Raw genomic sequence first — 19,745 nt, forward strand, 5'->3', positions numbered from 1 at the left:
TATGAGATATTTTTTACATGAACCTGGAGCTGGAATTCAGCTTCAATGGCAGCGTGCTAGAAGAATCCATTGTCATAACCAGTGGGTGCAGCAGAAAGTAAGGCAAAGTGAATGGTTAGGCAAATTCAAGGGGTTAGGGGAGTTTTTTCTGGGCTTCAACAGGCAGGTCACGGGTCTGCAGAACTTCACCGTCCGCCCTTAATCATCCCTGTTTCTTACTCATCAGCTTACAAAGATGACCAGCTCTAACCAAAAACTCCAAGAAATTTAAGATACAAAAAATAAATACTAATTAGAAATAAAAAGTGTTTTCTTAATATTTGGTTCATTTAATGTTTTATTTTTATTATTTTTAGGGTAAACTGAACAAGATCTCTGTTTTCTATATTTTAAGAAAATGTATTTAATAAACATGCTTTCTTAATTTTTTATAGAGCAATAATCTTTTTAGAACAAAAAAGAAAACTAGAAATAAAAAATGAAAAATTATTTTCTAAAAGTTAACACTAAAAAAAAAAATATTCCTTGATATTTCCTCACCTTATATTTCAAAATTAATTCCACTAATACATAAAACAATAAGATAATTGCAAGTGTGTGATCGCTGATGGATATCAAGCGGACGAGCTCTTTCTTGTGATTTAGCTATATATTGAAAATAGCTATTCATCCATGGATGGTATCACTGAGTGTGTCCGAAAAAAGAAAGAAATAAAACAATTACCTTATTTATTCCCAATATCCCAATAATATTAACGAAACTACTACTAAGCTTACTAGTCAAAAAACAAAGAAGAAAAGAATAAAGGACAAGGTGAGAAGATAGAAAAAGATTAAAGAAGGCAGACTCTTGCTTCCTATTAATCTTCTTGTACTTGATCTGCATACAGTAACTTCTCCTACATAGATATATGGTCATATATATTAGTTGTTGCTGTGAGCCAAGTGGTCATGGCGAGGATTAGAGCGCTTCTTTTGGAGCTGATAAAGCAAAGCTTGATTTTCCTGGTGTAGAAGAAATGCTTTCTTTCTCAGCTTCTCATTCTCTTCTATGATGCTTTTATTCTCCATGTACAGTTTCAAGTTCTTGATTTCCATCTCTTTCTTGACCAGTACCAGTGCCACCCTCTTCCCTTTTGACAACCTTCTCCTTCTGTTACATCATACAGTATTTAATACTCAAATTAATTTGAGATCAGAGACAGAGAGAAGTATTAGAGAGAAGTTGAAAGGAAACTAACCGGTTGAGTCTATGATATCGAAGGTTGTGTCCTTTTGATGGCTGTTGATTGCTAAGAGCAATATACAAGGGACTGCATGGGCTCAGTTTCGAACAAGTACCAGTACACATTTTCCCCCCTTTAAAGTTTAGTTTCTGCGTCACAGAGAAATGGGTGACTGTTCTTTTTCCTGTAAAAAGATACGTAAGGGGGGAAAAAGGAGAGCAAAGATTACAAGCAAGGTGGGTTTTGGGGCTTGTAGTAGATGGTAGAAACTAAGAGAAACCAAATGTGAGTTATATAGATGGGGTAATGCGGTCGTGCTTGTATCTGCATATGAAAGAAAAAGAGAGAGAAGCTTTTCATGATAATGATGGCATGAGGACTCATGATTACAAAGGCCAGCAATCGACGAGGAATGCCGAGAAGATGAAGGAAAAAAAAGAAGAGGGTTCTCCTTTTCTTTGGCCTTTTTTTATTACCATTTCAGAAAGTCTACAGACCAATAAGCTGGTTGAATTGGTGGGGGCTTTTGTTGGGCACACAGAATAGGACTATACAATCTTAACAACTTGAAGTCACTTTTTTTGAAATTTAGAACTTTCCCCTTCAGTTTCAACACGACTGTACAGCTTCTAGTTAATGTTAAGATCCTAGTTTGGAAAATACTAACGCGTAGAAACCATTCCATGTGCTGCAATGATGAACATGATTAATTAATTAAGCTGCATATAGATTTGGAATTCAATCTAGCTAGGGCAGATTAATTATCCAAGTTCACATGCATAATTAGGGTAAAAAATGCCCACCAACTATCACTGCAAACGTGAAACAGATGGCTTCCTGGAGTGTAAATAAATGCATGATGGAGCTAGATGGCAAAAATCTAGTCCTAGCAGGCACAAAATTAAGACACCCCTGGTTTTGCTCTACCGTAAGATAATAAGCAGCTATGCATGCTTTGTTGTTATCTCATGCCTCGTTTGCTTGTGGGAAAGCAGCATGCTTTGTTGATATCTCATGCCCCGTTTGCTCGTGGGAAAGCTTTTTTTTTTTTTGGGAGCTGGTTTCGATGGAAAGGGAGTTATTTTAAAATAAATTGGAAAATATTTTTTTAGTATTTGGTTATTTCAGAAAAAATGAATTAAAAAATAATTTATTTATATATATATTTTTAAGTTTATTAAAAAAATAAGGATTAAATTTGACAAATCAAAAAGTTGAATTAGGATGAAATAAAAAAAATATAATTTCATAAATTATTTCAAATAATAAAAATTACAATCAAAAGAATAGAGATTAAAAAAAATTAAAAGAGAATGGAATTTAAAAATAAAATTGATTTTATAAATTAACTCAAATAAAATAAATAACAATAAAAAATAGGGACTAAATTTGATATATAAAAAATCTTAATTAATAAAAAAGATAAGAGAAAAATAAATATCAATTAAAAGAATGAGGATCAAAGTTGGTATAAAATTCAAATTAAATCAAATTCTAATGGATAAAATTAAAAAAAAATTAAAATAAAATATATAACAATCAAAAGATTGAATACGAAACTTGATATAATTAATAAATAATAATATATTTTTGAATTTATAGTAACTTTAAAAAATATTTTCTGTACAAAATAAAAATAAAAGAAAAATGTTTTTCTAGAAATCAAATAATTGTTTTTTATTAAATAATATTTTATATTGATAAAAAATTTTAATTATAAATAAAATTAAAAATTTAGAAAGTTTTCGATAACACGGAGTCCTTCTGATTTCGGATCAAGTAGTTATTTATTAACAAATGGAGCAGCTCACCATGTTTGACAAGCACAAGAACAGCCACCGAAGAGTCAACACAGTGGATATTCATTAATAATTAGGTTTTGTATGCTGTCCAGAGAGAAAGAGAGAGAAAAAAAACAAGAAGAAGGATTTTAGTGTGGGCCTGAAAAAAAGTTATAGTCTGTGGACCGGACCGGCTAGTCAAAACTCAAGAAAGCCGTGGTTTCTTTTCCGTTAATTAACCTATAACCTTGAGTAGGTGCTGCTTGGTACAATGCTAATCTAACAAATGTGAAAAGGATTCATCTTTGCTGTTTTTTCTTGATGGATTGTGATGGATATGTCAGGTGTGTTGTTTTTTAAAGTATTTTTTTATTTAAAAATATATTAAAATAATATATATTATTTTATTTTTTAAAATTTATTTTTGACATTAACATATTAAAACGATCTAAGAATATAAAATAATAATAATTTGAAGTAAAAAATAAATAAGAAAAAGTTATTTTTTAAAAAAATCAAAATAATATATATTATTTTATTTTTTAAAATTTATCATTGACATTAGCACATTAAAACGATATTAGAATATAAAAAATAATAATTAAAAGAAAAAATAAATAATAAAAAATATTTTTTATTTTTCTACTGCAAAAATAAACAGGATCGAGCCAATTAAGAGCGTGTTTGGCAGTATGGTTGCAGGTGCTTTTCAAATAACTTTTCGTGCCAAAATGCATGTCAATGATGTTTTTTCATTTTTTAAAAATTATTTTTGACATCAACACATCAAAACGATCCAAAACGTACAAACCATATTAAATTTTAATAAAAAAAAAATATATTTAAATTTTTTAGGAACGCAGCCGCAGCCGCGTTCCCAAACATTCCCTAAATTAAAGCATGTCATCTCAATCTAAATGAAAGAATCCGTGAAAATTTTATATCTCACAAACAGTCTCAAAATTCAAATCTTGGTGGCTAATTAAGAAGGAAACATGGCCTCTCAACAATATTCAAATGAATCTCGTGTGTATTTGTATATTCTATGCCTGACCTTATCTTCAAAAGATGATGATGTCGTGAAGCAGGGGTCAAGTTATTTAACAAATCGATCATGCCAAGAAATTTGCCCGTAATTAACTTCACTCGAGCATGGAAAGAGCAGATTGTCAAAAAAGCTCCAAGAGAGTTTCAATGTCTAAACGAATTGTTAGACATATGGACATCGTGTATGAAAAGGTTGTTCTTGAAAAGCAGGCACAACCTTTGCAAATTGTCTTTGCTCTTTTCACTACAAAGTCCTTGCCGTATTAATTAAGCTCTCCAAATACTTTTTTTTTTTATATATGTATAAACAAATTGTTCAAGTTCAAACAGAATTCAGAAACTCCATTTTTCTCCTACCTACTCGTTATGCTTAATCATTTGCATTAACGAGAAAAAACGCACTAACAAGAATATTTAATTGTCGTGGAAACGACTTAGGTTGCATGCATTGCACTGTTTTTTAATCATAGTCAACGTGTCGGTCATTAATTACCAGATAATTCTTGAGAATTATCCAACTAGATGGAGCCACTTGCTCACCACACCCAAAATTGATCACCATTGTCGCGTCAGGATGTGAACAGACCACACGCTTCTCCATTAATCATGGGAATTTATGTTTTTGTGGCTTGTCTCACTTATTCTGTTGATGGCCGGTTAATTTATATCTAATCAGAATTATTAAGTACTTGGGAGCAAAACCACTAGCGTGGATTTTGGTTATGGCGATAGCATCTCCAAATCTTCTCAAAAATTTAAAAATATGTTTTGTATTATACTCCAATCATATTTTTAGAAAATTTTGAGTTGTTAATTTTTTGTAGTTTTAAATTATTATTTTTTTTATTTTTGAATTGTTTTGATATACTAATATTAAAAATAAATTTTAAAAATATAAAATATATTATTTTGATATATTTTCAAGGAAAAAAATACTTTAAAAAAACAACTTTTATTACACTCACATGCATATCCAAAGGATTTAGGGTTTAATTAAAGGCTATTGTCTTGACCCTAACTTTTAAATGAAAATACATTGTTAAATAAAAATTATAACACAATTTTCATGTTAGCATATGGTATTATGCGGTGAATCTGGTTGGCTAGAAAAAAAATAATTTTCAAAGAAGAGATTATTGATTAGGATGTACAATATTTGTTTTGATTATTCATCGTTTGATGTTGTCTTAAGACAAATGATGGAAACTATTAAGTAATATACAGAAATATTATACTTGTTCAGAGTTTAAGAAAACATCCTTACTTAGTCTAAAATATTTGTATATATTATTGCATGGTTTTATCTACTTTTTGCCTTTTCTTTTTTTAATATTGTATATACAACTTTTTGTTTTTCTTCCTAGTTTGTGATTAATTTAATGGCACTAGCACCAATTAATATTAAACCCTCTACTATTACAAAAACAAAAAAAAACACAACAACATGGAGATTCACGAGGTAATCACGTGTGGGAACACAAGTGGGGGCAGTAGCCAAGGAAAATGACCTTGGAAACGGAAGATGGGGTTAGGGCAAGGATAGTACAGAATCGAGGAAGAAGAGGGAGTAGTAGTCAATATGGTTAGGTTTTTCTTTTGTCCCTTTTCTTCATGTAATCGAGTACCACTTCCATCCTCATTTATTTGGAAAACGAGCCTCCTCCATTTGGCCTCATCTTCTTATCCACCACCGTCATCATCACCGCCCCTCCCCTCTCTCATCTATAAAATACTAGAGGTGTCATCATGACCATGATAGTGGTGTTTTTTTGTCCAAGTCGATCATGTTCCGAGCCACTTCACATGGTCCCTGAACTGCCAATTGGACACTTGGCTTGGTTAGCCCGCCATCCAGTCCACAGTGAACTAAAGACTAGATCATATGGTACTAGCTACATGGCATCGATCGAAGGCACAAAAAAAGACCACGATGCTGCTGCGCGAATTATACATGGCGTCGAATTGGCTGTGCCTATCGCTGACTAACTATATGTGTTTTTTGGTGTTATTTCCCTTGTGTTAGCTAGCCATTCATGTGCATGTACCTGCGTCTGATGCTGAGTTTTAATGCCTCATCATGCCCTCCCTGAACAGAAAAAATGAACCAGCTATTCGATGAGGACCTGGACCACAGGCCTTCAATGCTCATGCCTCCTCTCTTGTTAATTTGTAGGTATATGAATATAGTCAACTGTAAAATCAAGAGCTCTCTATTTTCAAAATTGATCTAATTATACTTGGACGACCACAGACAATAAGATTATTCTTCTTCTCTAATCATACCAGTGCTCTTTCAATTTTGTGTATGTGCATCTCTCATTCAGTAGAGACAAACTATGTTTTTATGGGCTCCTCTCTGTGACCTCATGCCCTGCCTTCAACTACTTCAAATATTCGAGAACAGCTAAACTGCATGTATATATTGTGTGTTATCAGACATCATTCGTTTTGATTTGATATTTCGTTTGTTGTTTGGTGTTTCGTTTGTTGTTTGTTATTGTGTTCTTAACTGTGTCAAGGTGTGTTTTGAAAATACATTTATCTTGAAAAAACATTAGATTAATGTTTAATTTTTTTGAAAAATAAAATTGAAATTGAAATTCTTGCAACAGAAGTCGAAAACTACGGTAATTAAGGAAAGAGACAGAGAATATTAATGGGTTTGCAACAGGAATTCAATATCAATTAAACATAAATAATTAACACAATGAAGAAAAACCCTAGAAAAATGAAACTATAGTAAAAATCTTAATGGGTTTGAGAGACACGGTGGATATTAGTTTCACATGCAACATAATTATGATGGTGAAGAAGTTGATGATGACTGTTCGAGCACCTCTCCCTATATCCCTCTACTCTCCCTATCCCTCTACCAAATGTGGTCCAAATCTTCCGACGCCAAGTTCAAAATTATTATCGATGAAGACCTCTGATGCTCATTACCCCTCACATTTCATTTCAACACTCATTACCACTCCGATTAAGATCTTGACTCTTTGCCAATGCCCAACTTTAACATGTGGGGAACTTGCACGGGTACTTCAGCCTCCAAAAGAAAACGTTTCCAAGGTGTCCTTTAATGCGAATATGGTCTTGGATGAACAATCACACTCGGTCATAAATCTGATTTCCAACACTAGAGCTCCGACTGAAGCATTCATGAGAAGAAATATATCTCAATCTTCTAATTTATATTCCACAGACACGAGCTCACGATTACTCTCACCAGATAAAAAGAAACACTAGGAGATGCAGCCGAGTTTCAGAGCTCAAGAAACCTGACTTCGTCAAGTAAATTATCAAAAATCCCAGTTCACAGAAGAAGCGAGAACCACCTATTCATTTAAAACTGGGGATTGCGATGACTAGTTATGAGGGGGTAATCCAAACGAATAAATGCTTGCTAAGTATATTTCCCAATGGGTATTGGGATAAGTATGGATAAGAAAAAGAAAAAAATGCTCACTAATTTGGCTCTAGCCTCTAGGTATAGATACCTTTGACTTGTAGGGACCTAATTAAAAAATGTAAACATGAAGACAAATATTTCCTCTAAAAACTATGAACACCAACAAAATCAATGGAGGGCTTATTTATAAGACTATTAAAAGTAAGGACCAAAATAAATTTTATCATATAATATTTTAGACAAATATCTAAAATGTACATTAATGCTCTGTATGGATGTATGGATGAGTGAGGGTATGGGCTGAGCTATAAATCCACCGCTCAATACCGATCTATAAAAATTAATAATATAAACTCAACCAAAAAAATAAAATTATATTGTATAGATCATATTTACAATTTGTAAGATATTAAAAATTAAATTGAATATAATTATAAAAGCAAACACAGCCCAGCTGAAATATTACATTTGATCATTTACTTGCATTGCCAAAGTACCAATTGCTGCTATGATTGCCGTTCAAAAGTAAAGTTCTTGTATACACACAAGTAACTAATAAATACAGAACGAGGGAATTGAAAGGATAAAAAGAGGGTTATACAGAGGTCGGGTCGGGAGGGGGATGGAGGGTTTGAGGTGGAAGTTCAAAAAAAATGGGCCTCCAAGATTTACAGCTATTACTGTATTCGTTCCTTTTGCTTGGTGCCATCACTGAGAATCTTCTTGTGTGGCATCAGTATCTTCATCCATTGCATCATCCAGATTTTTATCCTCAACAGGTTTATCACTACATTCAGTCTCTGTATCCGACATAGATCCACCTTCGGCACATTCCTCATTATCATTACTGTCAGAACAAGCCTCCGTATCTGAGTTAGAGGAAGAACCGAGTCTCTCCTTTCCTCCATCACAATCACCATCCACATCAGTGCCAAACTGATCTTTTAAATCAGGAGCAACAATTCCAATCATCTCACTTAATGCTCGACATTCACGATTCCTTCGGATGGCTACAGCATCAGAAGATGGCGTACTTTGACTCTCAGCCACTTGACCATTAGAATCATGACGATCAGCACCGCGTTTCTCATCATCATCTCCACTTCCAGGATATTCATTATCGCCATGGACTGAAGGAGCAGTGCTGCAAGCCCAACTGCCAACAACTTCCGAAGCTAAAAGGTCTTGTGTTCTGATTATGCCTCCAGGTTCCGTATCTTCCACATCCCTCTGATTCTCAGGGAGATTACTTGATTGAGAGTGATGCAAGCCATCAAGATGAATTGTCTGAACGTGCTCATCACCTTCATGCACACAATCTTCACCTTCAACTTGCATTGTGTCCCCAGCCAGAGAGCTATATTTGTTCAAATCAAAATTCCTCTCCCCATCAACACCTAGGCTTTCTGTTTCAAGAACTTGCTCCGTTCCAATGGTTTCTCCTTCCAAAACAGGTGCTGTGCCAACACCATCAATTTCAGAACCAAAGCCGCTCTTAACGTGATGCTCAGCACTAGTAAATTCTTCCTCTCGAGTATCTTGGTCTCCTTGACTTCTGGTATCACAGTCATGCTTCTCAGTGACACTTGCTCCATCACTAGAAGTAACAGTTTGGTTCCTGTCAAATCTCTGAGCTGAAGGACCTAAGCCAGCCTTTGCCCTGCTGTTGCTATGATACCGAGTCATTCCATTGTCTCTCACCAAATTGCCATCCATGTTCCCGGGATTTAAATTCAGATCAATATCCACTGATGTGTTATCATAATTCTCCTCATCTTCCAATGTCCTTTGCATTGCCTTCAGTTGTTCCTGCTGCTTGGTAAAGAGTCCAGATATCTCCTCGGTCGTGGAATAAAATGCCCGTAGCTGTGTCTCCCTGTATCAAAGTCATATTTTACAAATTTACAATGACACAAGGCACCATATATGTGTGCGTGTGTGTATTGAAAACCACAACTTTTTTAATTCTTACCTAAGCATTATTCTTTCCCTGGCACCTTTTAACCTCCGTCTTTCAAACTCAAGATCCCGCATTGCAGCATTTATCTCCAGTTCAAGGGTAGAAACTTTAGCCCAAGCTTCTTCTCGAGCCGCCTGCTACCAACAACAAAAAAAATATCAGCTTAAAAATCAATGGATTTCACTAAGGTGCCTAGGAAATTTTTAAGTCAGATGATTGTTCAAATAATTCTTGGCAACTCAACCACACTAGTATTCATTATTAAGCAATCTCGTTGGAATTGATAAAATTGAATATATAATTTACAAAGTCCAACAAGAAGACTCTGGCTCACATGCCTCAACAACATATTACTGCTGATAACAAAATCAAAGCAATTCATCTTTGACAGCAGTTTCAACAGAAGTTGATTCTAAGATTTTGATTGGACTAGTTATTAGTGAATTCACATGGAACTGCACATAAGCGTTACCCCCCCCCCCCCCCAGCATTCCCTTTCAGAAAAGAATTTCAATTGGGAATGAATTTACAATAGCGAAGAATGAGAAGTAGAACATATCTGTCAAGCAGACATTTAGAAATTAGAAGTGTGGGTGTTGAGGTCAGAAAGGACATTGCACATCACAGTTTAAGTGCTCATATTGAAATTCAGATAATTTGACGAATTGAAAAGAGAGTATTCATATATACCTTTTCGTTCTCAAGTTCTTTCCTCAGCCTATACGTTTCTTGTTCAAGTTCATCCACTCTCTGCTTAAAACACATCATAGCAACACAGAAATCAGTTCCAGAATCAATTTGCAAAAGGGGCTTATGGTATGGCAAATCCAAGCATCTAATATGGAGGTAATATTACTTTTCTTCCATTTGCAGAGGCCAGTTGCTCTTCACAAACTTGAGCTTCTAGCTGGCGAATTTTATTGTCAGATGCAACCAATTTTTGCCGTGTTTCTTCCTGTAGGATAAGATATCGAGAGCAGATGTTAAAATCATTCATATATGATTTCGAAATCAAGTGAAGTTAAGGCAGAACATACCAGTTTGGGCATCAAGGTTTCTACTTGTGAGCACCACTTTTTATCTTTTTCCTGAAAGGAAACGAATATTTAACAATTTCCAATTAAGTAAACACCTATAATGTCCATACATAAAGGACAATAAAATTTACAACCTGAAGCTTATTGATTTCTTCTTCCAGCTCTCTTTCCTGTTGCAAGGCAGCATTAGATAGTCGTTTGACTTCCTCTTGTGCCTCAGACTGAACTCTCTGTACTGCTGCCTTTAAATCAGAAGTAGCCTTTTGCCTTTCTTCTTTTCTCTGATCTCGTTCTTCTTCTAGTTGTGCCTCGAGTTCAGCTATAGATGCCTTTTGACTGAAAACAAAAATTCAATTCACTACTGTATTAATAAATATTCTTGAATAGTTTTTGCATATATTCTCAAGTGAAGTATCTGTACAGCTAAAGCATAATCCATTCATTCTCCTCTGAAAGTCAAACCAGACTAACAAGAAAGTACATGACTTATTGTTCAAAGTCCACCCCACTCTTTTCACCGCTTGTGCTGATGCCCAGTAGCATTTAGGTAAACATAGGACATATAAGAAAAGAAACGAAAAGAAAGAAGAACAAGGACGAGCATAGTTGAAAGATTATTATAAGTGAAAAGCAACCAGTCAGTTAAGGACATGTTATCCACTTCTTTGCATCACTTTTGACAATGTATGCTGGAAAGATAACTTTGAAACCCATGATCAATGCATAAATCTCTACAATGTAGCACAAGTAATTGTTTAATAAAAGTTGCGAAATAATAATACAGGAAAATATCATCAATCAGCTTGAGCAAGCTCCTTACCTCTTCATTACTTCGTTTGCTTCATTACATGACTGCCTAGAAGCAGTAAGCCTTTCGTTAAGGTCTTCCAAGACATGTTTTTGTTCAGCTGATATTCTATTGACCTCAACAAGCTCCTTTTGTTTGGCATCCAACATATTTTGCAATTCCTTAATGTGGTCAAGGTACGATTTTGCAACAGATTCTTTCATCTCTTTTATTTCCTGCAGAGTGAAACATAAATATTACCTCAAAAGTTTTGAAGGGAAATGGCTATCGCCCAATCACAGTTCAATTGAAGAAGGTTGCAAAAAAAAGGAACTTTTGAGGTAGTCCTACCCTCTAGCGTTGCATTAATTGTCCACTGCCCTAGGTCTCAAGCCTATGTTGATCGGAAGTGAAGACATTTACCGTAGTATTAAATGGGTACAAAGTTTTGAAAGGAATAAACCTAACTCATAAGCTACAATTCAGGAAAAAAGAGAGAAATACAGCTTGAATCCTCACTAAACAACTCAAAATAAAAAAGTAAACAAGTTAAATATCAAACCTAACCAGCTTCGACATCAAAATATTTCCTTAACACATCAGAAAAACTAAAACTCTTCATTAGATTAAAGCACCACTATTTTTCACTATGCTCAAATCAAATCATGACAAAGAAGACTTTTAAAAGAGCATACATTTTCATGACGATCAATGGTATTTTGCTGCTCGTTGCGCAAGGTGTCAATTGTAAGGACTTGATTTTCCAATTGCTTCCTTAATTCCTGCAAGGTGCAATACTAAACATATTAAAATTCCATTACAGAAACTTTTGATGGCCACGATTCATTAAGGACTATCTAAGCCATCAATAATAAAGACAGGAATCAAATTAATGATACCTTGTTTGACCGTTGAAGAATCCGAAAATCATCAAGAGATATAGGACCCTCAGGAGCACCAATTCCAATACCTTTCATTCTCTTGTTTTCCCCAACAATATCCTCTGTGCACAAAAGTAAGAAAACATCACTTTAAGGTCACAACCTTCAGAAGTGTTTTATGCAGATTGGCAATCGTACCCAACAAACCCCTGGTCCAATACAAACATTGCATCATGGTTGCCACAAAGAAGAAGACTAGAATATGTCTTAACTAATACTTCTAATGTCCCCAATATTTTTTAAAAAAAAAAATAAAAATAGCAGCAAGTGCAGAACCCACATGTCTAAACATAAATACAGAAAAACAAAATATTAAAAGAAACATCACAGAATTGAACATCCGGCGTAACATCAAGAACACTGTGATAAAAATACCTGCTTTTCTTTTTGCAACTGCACCTTCCATTGAAGAATTAGACCTAACAACTTCTCGATATACAAATGCAACTGCAAGTTCTGTAACCACGCAACACGTGAAACATTAATTGTCATGAATCTCACTTAAAGTTCTCTCTTTCATATGTTTTTCCTCAATGCATTCTTTTTGGAACCAATCACTAAGGAAAAAGTAATTGGTCCTGGTAGATCAAAAGGCAAAAATCATCCTACCATGCTGTGGAGGAGCAGCAAAGGATATAATATCCCCATGTTGAACTTTGCCTTCAGGGCTACTCTTAGTCAGTTTCTTCCAATTAAGATAAGTCCCATTCGTACTACAAAAAGGTTTTAAGCATTCAGAACACCAAATTTAATAAATGTCAGGGCGACAAGGAGTTAAAACGCGCAAACAATCATAACAACCTCGTATCTTTCAAGAAAACAGTTACATCAGATAACTCGGCCACGGCATTTTTCCTAAATATTTTACAATGATTTCCGCTAACAGCATTCGCTTCAACTTGAAACCGCGTATCCTCAACTAACCTTCCAATACAATGCTCCTCCCCGGTCAATACAATATTAATACCCTAATTCAGTAAAACAAAACAATTAAAAAAATGTCAAGAAATCAAAAATTAATCAAGAAATAAGAGATTAGACGAAAGATTATTTAAATCTTATTACCTGAGCGCGTTTACGGGCGTTATTGGAAATAGCAGTGAGGACACCCCAGACGTTAGGATCAGGGTTAGTGAGAGGTTGAGAAGAGAGCTTGGAGGCTACTGAGAGTATGAAATCTTTGGGTGTTTGTGGTTGATTCTTGGGCGACGCGTCATCCTGGGGGTTAGGGCATGGAGGGGCATGTTGTGAGGAGTCTGATTGTGAGAGTTTTTGAGCCGACGGGGTCTCAGGGTTTTTGTCTCCTACCACCATTGGAGAGGGAAAGAAATTGGCGGGGATTTTGAAAACCCTAGTCTGTTGTGTATTTTTATGTGAGAAATGGGAAAGTGACTGGATAATAGCTGAGACTGTCAGTAGCTTCCATGGGAAGATTGGGGCTCTCTCCGATTAGGTTCTGTGAAATTACTGCAATTTCGGATAATATTACTGCAATTTCGGATAATATTATTGGGCCTTAGCCTCTTGATTAGGAAATCATTATAAAATGGACTCGGCTGTTGGGCAGTGCATATATTCCATAATAATAGTTAATTATGACTTTAGTCCCTATTGTTAACGAATTTAATTAGTCAGTCCTCTTGATTTTGAAAAATACTATTCCATCTCTATATTTTTAAAGGTTTATTCCATGTCATTTTTCAATTTTTTTTTTATTTTCTCGAAAAATAAAAGAGAAGTATATAAAATGGAACACTTGATCAAGAAATAACTAAAAATATATTTTTGGAACAAAAACTCTCATATTCTACATGATTACACTATAATTAACTCGATAAAAATTCTAAGAAAATAAATGAGAAAACTCCATAATAATACGATATGACTAAACCTATAATTATTGTAATTAAAATGATAAAATACTAATTTCAAATGTTTGCTGTTATGTTTTTTTTTTCATTTAATAATTAAAGATATTTTCAGATAAATTTATGCATCAATAAAATCAAATTCTTTTTCCGAGACGATTTTAATACCCTTTAAAGAAAATTATATGAACCACCAGCCCGATCAAATTTGTAGGATTGAATTGTTCTGTTTTTTAGGAAACATTTAGAACGCTCTCAATCTCTTCCCATATTTCCTTTTTCTTTCCTGGCTTGAATCCATATTTGTTAATGTTCAAAGGTGAAAGGCGCGATATCCAGGAGCTCAATGCCAAAATCACTTCGGAAACACAAGAACGTATCCCTGCAATGAACATTTCGGAGCTAAAGGAAGGCCATTGAGCATTTACCATCATTTGAGAAATCCCCGATGCTGCTCTCCATTATCTTCTCCCGTTCTTTAGCATCTCTTCTGGAGCGTAGTAGACCTTCAAAGATTTTCGCAGTTAAAGGTAGGCCGTTGCACTTTCACACTACGTCTGTGCCAATTCCTTCCATGTCCGGACGTGATATGGAACTTCCATCATCAAATGCATATTTCGCAAACACCAGCCATGCGTCTCCTTCAGTTAATTCTCGTAGACGACGAGTTGGAACGGTGGGCTTGACTGATGCTATGCCGACACTGCGCGTTGTAACAGCAATCCTGCTTCCTTGGGCCTCATACTCATCTACCAGATGACTTGACAAAAACACCAGCACCTGATCCAAGCTGGTCTGAGAGCTAGCTTCCACCTCCAATCGCTAACCTTCATAAGCAATCTAATCCAACAAATCCCTGGCTGCTTCATAATATGCAGTATCTCTAAGCTCGTCAGGCCACTCTTTCACATATGCCTTGGTGATCTGCTTCTCCTCGGCATCGTTGAGAACTTCATTAACAATGAGCATCAATATCCTCAACTTCTTCATTAGCCTACCGTTAAGTCTTTGCGCTTTGAAGAAGTCAAGAAGCCGACGAGAAGCCATTCTATCGAACTAAACCTGGAGGGAAGTGGATAGAAAAGCTCCTACTAACGCAACAGTCATAGCTTGTTTTCAGCTGCTTGTGAAGTGGTATGAGAATGAGAGAGAAAATGGTGGAGGAAACAAAGAAAAAGAGGAATCGAGATTAATTAACCTTCGAAGTAAGCAAGAAGTGTGTTTCGTTTTCTCGGTGTGCCTATTGATTCGGAACATAACAACACTTTCCAGCAGCAAAATGCCTTAATGCGTGGGCTAGGGGTTTACTTGGAATCGGTTGGTTTAATGACGGAGGCCCAGTGCAAAACAAAGAGAAGTGAAATTCGATAGGGGCCTCACTTCCTATCTCCTCTCTCTCTCTCTGTCTATTCTTTCCATGGCTAACTATACGCTTTCTTCTTTTCATCAGCAGTCCTTTCCGTCACCTTCTTCCTCGAATTTCCACTAAACCAAGACACTTCCAAGCAACCATAAACCATCGTCAGAAAAGGACTTACAGTTTTAGAAAAGGGGTTCATCGTAAAGCAATTTGATCCTTCTACACTAATCAAATATGATACTGCAACTAAGAGGTTGGTGAAAATAAACATCGCCCACCAAAAACTCAAAACCACTGCGTGATCTTCTTGTTCCCTGGTCTGTTTTAAAGAAGCAAAGCACTGCCATATACAAGCAAAACTCGCAATCCATAATACATATGATTAACCTAACAATGATTATATTTCTTCCTAACAATGATACCAAAAGTACTTTCTTTAAATGTTACATTTCTTGCGGCATAGAAGATTTTGCTTTACATTATCCTGCAGGTAATACTCGGTGCCCGACTTTGGTATCTCCTTGATAGCTCTAATTAAGTTCAGCTGTTACTGTTAAGAGGTGAAAAGTATATCCAAGAGATTCAATCCTAAATCAATGTTACAAACACAGCAGTATGTATCTCACTGCAATGATATCCAGACATTCTGAGGTGGCAACTAGCCAGCAAGTGGGTTAGCATGTATTGTCACGCGATTGATCCTTATCTCTGCAAGAGGTCTATCTCCTGGTCCTGTTTGAGTCTGCACAAAACCAAACAGCAGTCAACGTTGCTGTATCTGGCGAGAAGATGCAAAGGTAAAACATGTATCATGAAAAGTAAAAATCACAGCCCTAACACGAGTAGCAAACAACAAGGTATATCAATCTTTTGAACAGAAATTCACTGCCCCAAGGCTAACTATCTCCTTTTCTTCCAAACAGGGAAAAAGAAAAGAACCATTAACCATGGCTAGCACAGCCTACCTTTTCCATGATATCAAGAACTTCAAACCCATGAATTACTTTTCCAAACACAGAGTACAAACCATTGAGATGGGGTTGCTTTGCATAATTTATGAAAAACTGGCTTCCATTAGTATTCGGCCCACTATTTGCCATTGAGAGTGTACCCCTCGCATTATGCTGAAAAGAAGAGAAACAAAGCATCAGTCATTTAGCATTACCCGCATCACACAATTGGCATTAGCATATGCCCAGTTCTAAATTGTATAACCTATTACAATAAATGCAGTATAGTAGTATACAGCTAAAAGCAAAACAACGAGAGCCAATACAACTAACAGTCTCCAACAACTCACACCTCAGTCTGTTAGCATTGATTGAATTGGAGGATGATGATAAATCACCACACTCCAACCAGCTACTTAATATGTTTTAGCTATCTTGTGACCATGCAGCCAACAAGAGAAAAAAGAAATCAAGTTTATCATTGTCTAAGCCTCAATATCAACCATACTCTTGTTTCGTTTTAGAATCCTTGAAGTAAATGTCCTTTATAGAGGCGAGGGCTTGGTTTGTAAGGTTTACAAAACGGGACAATATTGTCTCCGAGGATAACACAAGCGAACCCACATCCTCAAATCTTACAAACGTGGATACTTTCATACAAAAGCAACAGCTCTATTAAGAATTCTTAAAGGGTGACAATAAAAATTCCCAGAAAATAAATTCAGATTGCAGAATGCATAAAAAAAGTAAAGAAGCTTCAGACAAGATATATTAAAATACCTTGAGAGATTCTCTGATCTCGTCATTGAACTTCTTTCCCCAGATACTAGTCCCTCCTTTGCCTGTCCCTGTTGGATCTCCACCTTGAATCATAAACCCTTTAATATTTCGATGAAATATGGTTCCATCATAATACCCACTAGCACATAGAGCCAAAAAATTCTGTAAAAAAATCCAAAACAAAGCCCAAGAACTATAGGTTAAGCTCTTTAACTTAAAACCTACTTCTATTTCTAGGGTTTAAGAACTTGGAAAGAATTTCTAGTTACAAACATAACTCCTAATTACGGCAACAAGTAACAACACTGAATTTAATCTTTCAAGACACAGTTACCGACTGACCTCGGAGGCTTTGGGAACTTCATCACATGCGATTTCGCATTTGATATCCCCAAGATTTGTGTGAAGAGTGACCGACTGCAGAGCAAAGCAGATAAACAATTCGTTTATTAGTTAAACGAGGAATGTAGTTAAGGAGTTCGATGAAATTTCGTAGAGAAAACTAACCATCTGTATGGTCAATTAGCTCACAGATAGGCAAAGCCTGTTTGTTTTCTGGTCCTGGTGGATGCTAACAGCTTCAACAGCTTAGCGTTCGACACCTTTGAAGAGGAACAGAGCGCAATTTATAGAAAGTGATAAGGGCCCTATTGGGGTTTATGGTTTTGGGTCGTGATTTGTTGTGAGCCTACTTTAAAACTGGGCCTTTGGACCCATTTCAATTGACGGAAGAATTAAATCTAATAACCTTAACATTGTTTTGAATTTGATCTGCTTTACTAACCCCCACCCATTGCCTGAATCTTGAACTACGATCTGTATCTTGAACAATGTTGAATCCTAAACTAGTTATTAATAAAAAATAAAAACAGAAGGGGGTTTTAATGTATCTTTTCTTGTAAAATATTATTGATTAGAATAGTAATTTTTTTATTTTTTTAACAATTTATATTTTTTTAATTTCAATTATATTTTTTAATATTAGATTCATTGAGAAGTGGACTTCAAATTTTTTAATTTATTTTTTTTAAATTATCTCGATTTTATTATCTGGATCACGAGTCTGATGAGTTAATTCGAGTTTTTTTCTTATTTTTTTAATTAATTTTTTTTTAATTTTATTATTTAACATTAAATTGTTTAATAATTAGACTTCGTGATTTATTCTAGATAGTTTTCTATAAAGTTATATTTATTTTATGACTCAGATCACCGGTTTGATAAATTAACTCAAGTTGATTCAATTTTTTTTTGTGTTTTTATTTAATGATTATTTTATTTTAACTTTATATTTCAACGTTGGATTTATTAGGAAATAAATTTTATAATTTTTTTTAATTTAATTTTTATAAAATTATTTGAACACAAATTTAATAAATTAACTTGTTTCACTCCAGCTTTTTCTACTTTTCTCAATTAACAGGAAACAAAAAGGGGGGGGGGTTATCTAGTCTTTTTGTATAGACACGGAAAATTGATGGGACAAACTTGACTTTTAACTTTTATTGTGAATGAATAATTAAATAATTTAACTAGCTTTATAAATAAATAAAAATATCAACTTTAATCAAGGGGTCTTTTAAATATTTTTATTTCTCAAGCACGGTTAAAACACTAAACTATCACAGGAAGCAACGAAAATAAAGTTTTTTTTATTTACATTTTTTTTTTGTTACATCAAGTGTCTACGGGAAAATTTTGTATTTCACATATATAAAATATTAATAGAAAAAAATGTGGTTGGCCATTGATGCACGTTAGTATCATGCCATTTATATTTTATATACAATTTTATTTATATTTTTTTAATTATTTAATTATTTTTTTATTGATTATTTTCTTCAATTCCGTCCTTAATCATCAGGTTTTATATGATTTTTATATCAATTTCAGTACTCATTCTTTTGATATTTTTACACCTTCTAATAATTAAATTTTGTTTAAACTTCACCAAACATCATTTTATTTTATTTTTTTTCATGTCGAATTGACCCTCGTTACTTTTTAATGATGTTTATTTTGTTTTGAATCTTTATTCTACTACATTTAAAAAAACAAATTATCTCTTGACATTTTTTTTACCAGGCCATGGGTTTCGAAGGCTAACATAAGTTGATTTTAATATTTTTTCATGTCATTTTATAATATTGATTTTTTAAACTTTATTATTCAATATTTAGTTATTGTGAAATTGGTCATCGTGTGTTTGTTTTTGCTTTATTTTTATATATAATTATCCAAAATTTATACTTATAATCATGAGATTGGTAAATTAACCTGAGTTGATTTATATTTTTTTATTTTTTTATTGATTTTTCTCAATTTCATTATTAAACACCGAGTTAACTAAGAATTATGATTTAAAATGTTTTTTTATTTTCTTTTCATAAAGTCACCACACCATCGTAACATAAATCACAAATTTTACATCTTAACCTAGGTCATCTAAATATTTTTTTTAAATAATATTTTTTTGATTTTTTTAATCAAATTTTGTTTTTTTATCCAGACTTTAAACTTATAAAACTAATTACGTCATCAAATTAATCTGAACATGTTTTAAGTTTTTTTACCCCTCTTGAAAAACATGTTAATATCA

The 19,745-nt window shown here is 34.2% G+C and overlaps 2 protein-coding genes and 1 long non-coding RNA gene across 4 annotated transcripts; all 3 read right to left on the minus strand.

Moving 5' to 3' along the window:
* Positions 1 to 712: 712 nt before the first annotated feature.
* Positions 713 to 2,020, minus strand: LOC7488908 (uncharacterized). The gene is made up of 2 exons (XR_002977686.2): positions 1,242 to 2,020; positions 713 to 1,153 (listed from the first exon to the last, which is right to left on the minus strand). It is a non-coding gene; the product is annotated as an uncharacterized LOC7488908 (long non-coding RNA).
* A 5,850-nt stretch (positions 2,021 to 7,870) lies between these two features.
* LOC7488909 (uncharacterized) lies at positions 7,871 to 13,721 on the minus strand. Of its 2 annotated transcripts, none has more exons than XM_002320697.4 (13): positions 13,254 to 13,721; positions 12,990 to 13,156; positions 12,798 to 12,901; positions 12,564 to 12,644; positions 12,147 to 12,250; positions 11,943 to 12,029; positions 11,281 to 11,483; positions 10,595 to 10,796; positions 10,461 to 10,511; positions 10,280 to 10,378; positions 10,114 to 10,173; positions 9,436 to 9,557; positions 7,871 to 9,339 (listed from the first exon to the last, which is right to left on the minus strand). In XM_002320697.4, exons 1-13 carry the CDS (start codon positions 13,500 to 13,502, stop codon positions 8,172 to 8,174), a joined length of 2,697 nt encoding a protein of 898 aa, XP_002320733.2. In that variant the 5' UTR covers positions 13,503 to 13,721; the 3' UTR covers positions 7,871 to 8,171. The 2 variants fall into 2 exon arrangements, with proteins under 2 accessions (XP_002320733.2, XP_024440736.1); XM_024584968.2 differs by having other exon boundaries at positions 9,436 to 9,560.
* Positions 13,722 to 15,738: 2,017 nt separating this feature from the next.
* LOC7464871 (peptidyl-prolyl cis-trans isomerase CYP18-1) lies at positions 15,739 to 17,791 on the minus strand. The gene is made up of 5 exons (XM_002320699.4): positions 17,654 to 17,791; positions 17,489 to 17,563; positions 17,147 to 17,308; positions 16,382 to 16,540; positions 15,739 to 16,158 (listed from the first exon to the last, which is right to left on the minus strand). The coding sequence occupies exons 1-5, from the start codon at positions 17,654 to 17,656 to the stop codon at positions 16,075 to 16,077; spliced, it is 483 nt and encodes a 160-aa protein (XP_002320735.1). The 5' UTR covers positions 17,657 to 17,791; the 3' UTR covers positions 15,739 to 16,074.
* Between the last annotated feature and the right edge of the window lie 1,954 nt (positions 17,792 to 19,745).

Source organism: Populus trichocarpa, chromosome 14, assembly GCF_000002775.5.
Source record: "Populus trichocarpa isolate Nisqually-1 chromosome 14, P.trichocarpa_v4.1, whole genome shotgun sequence".
In the NCBI taxonomy this organism is placed as follows: Eukaryota; Viridiplantae; Streptophyta; class Magnoliopsida; order Malpighiales; family Salicaceae; genus Populus; species Populus trichocarpa.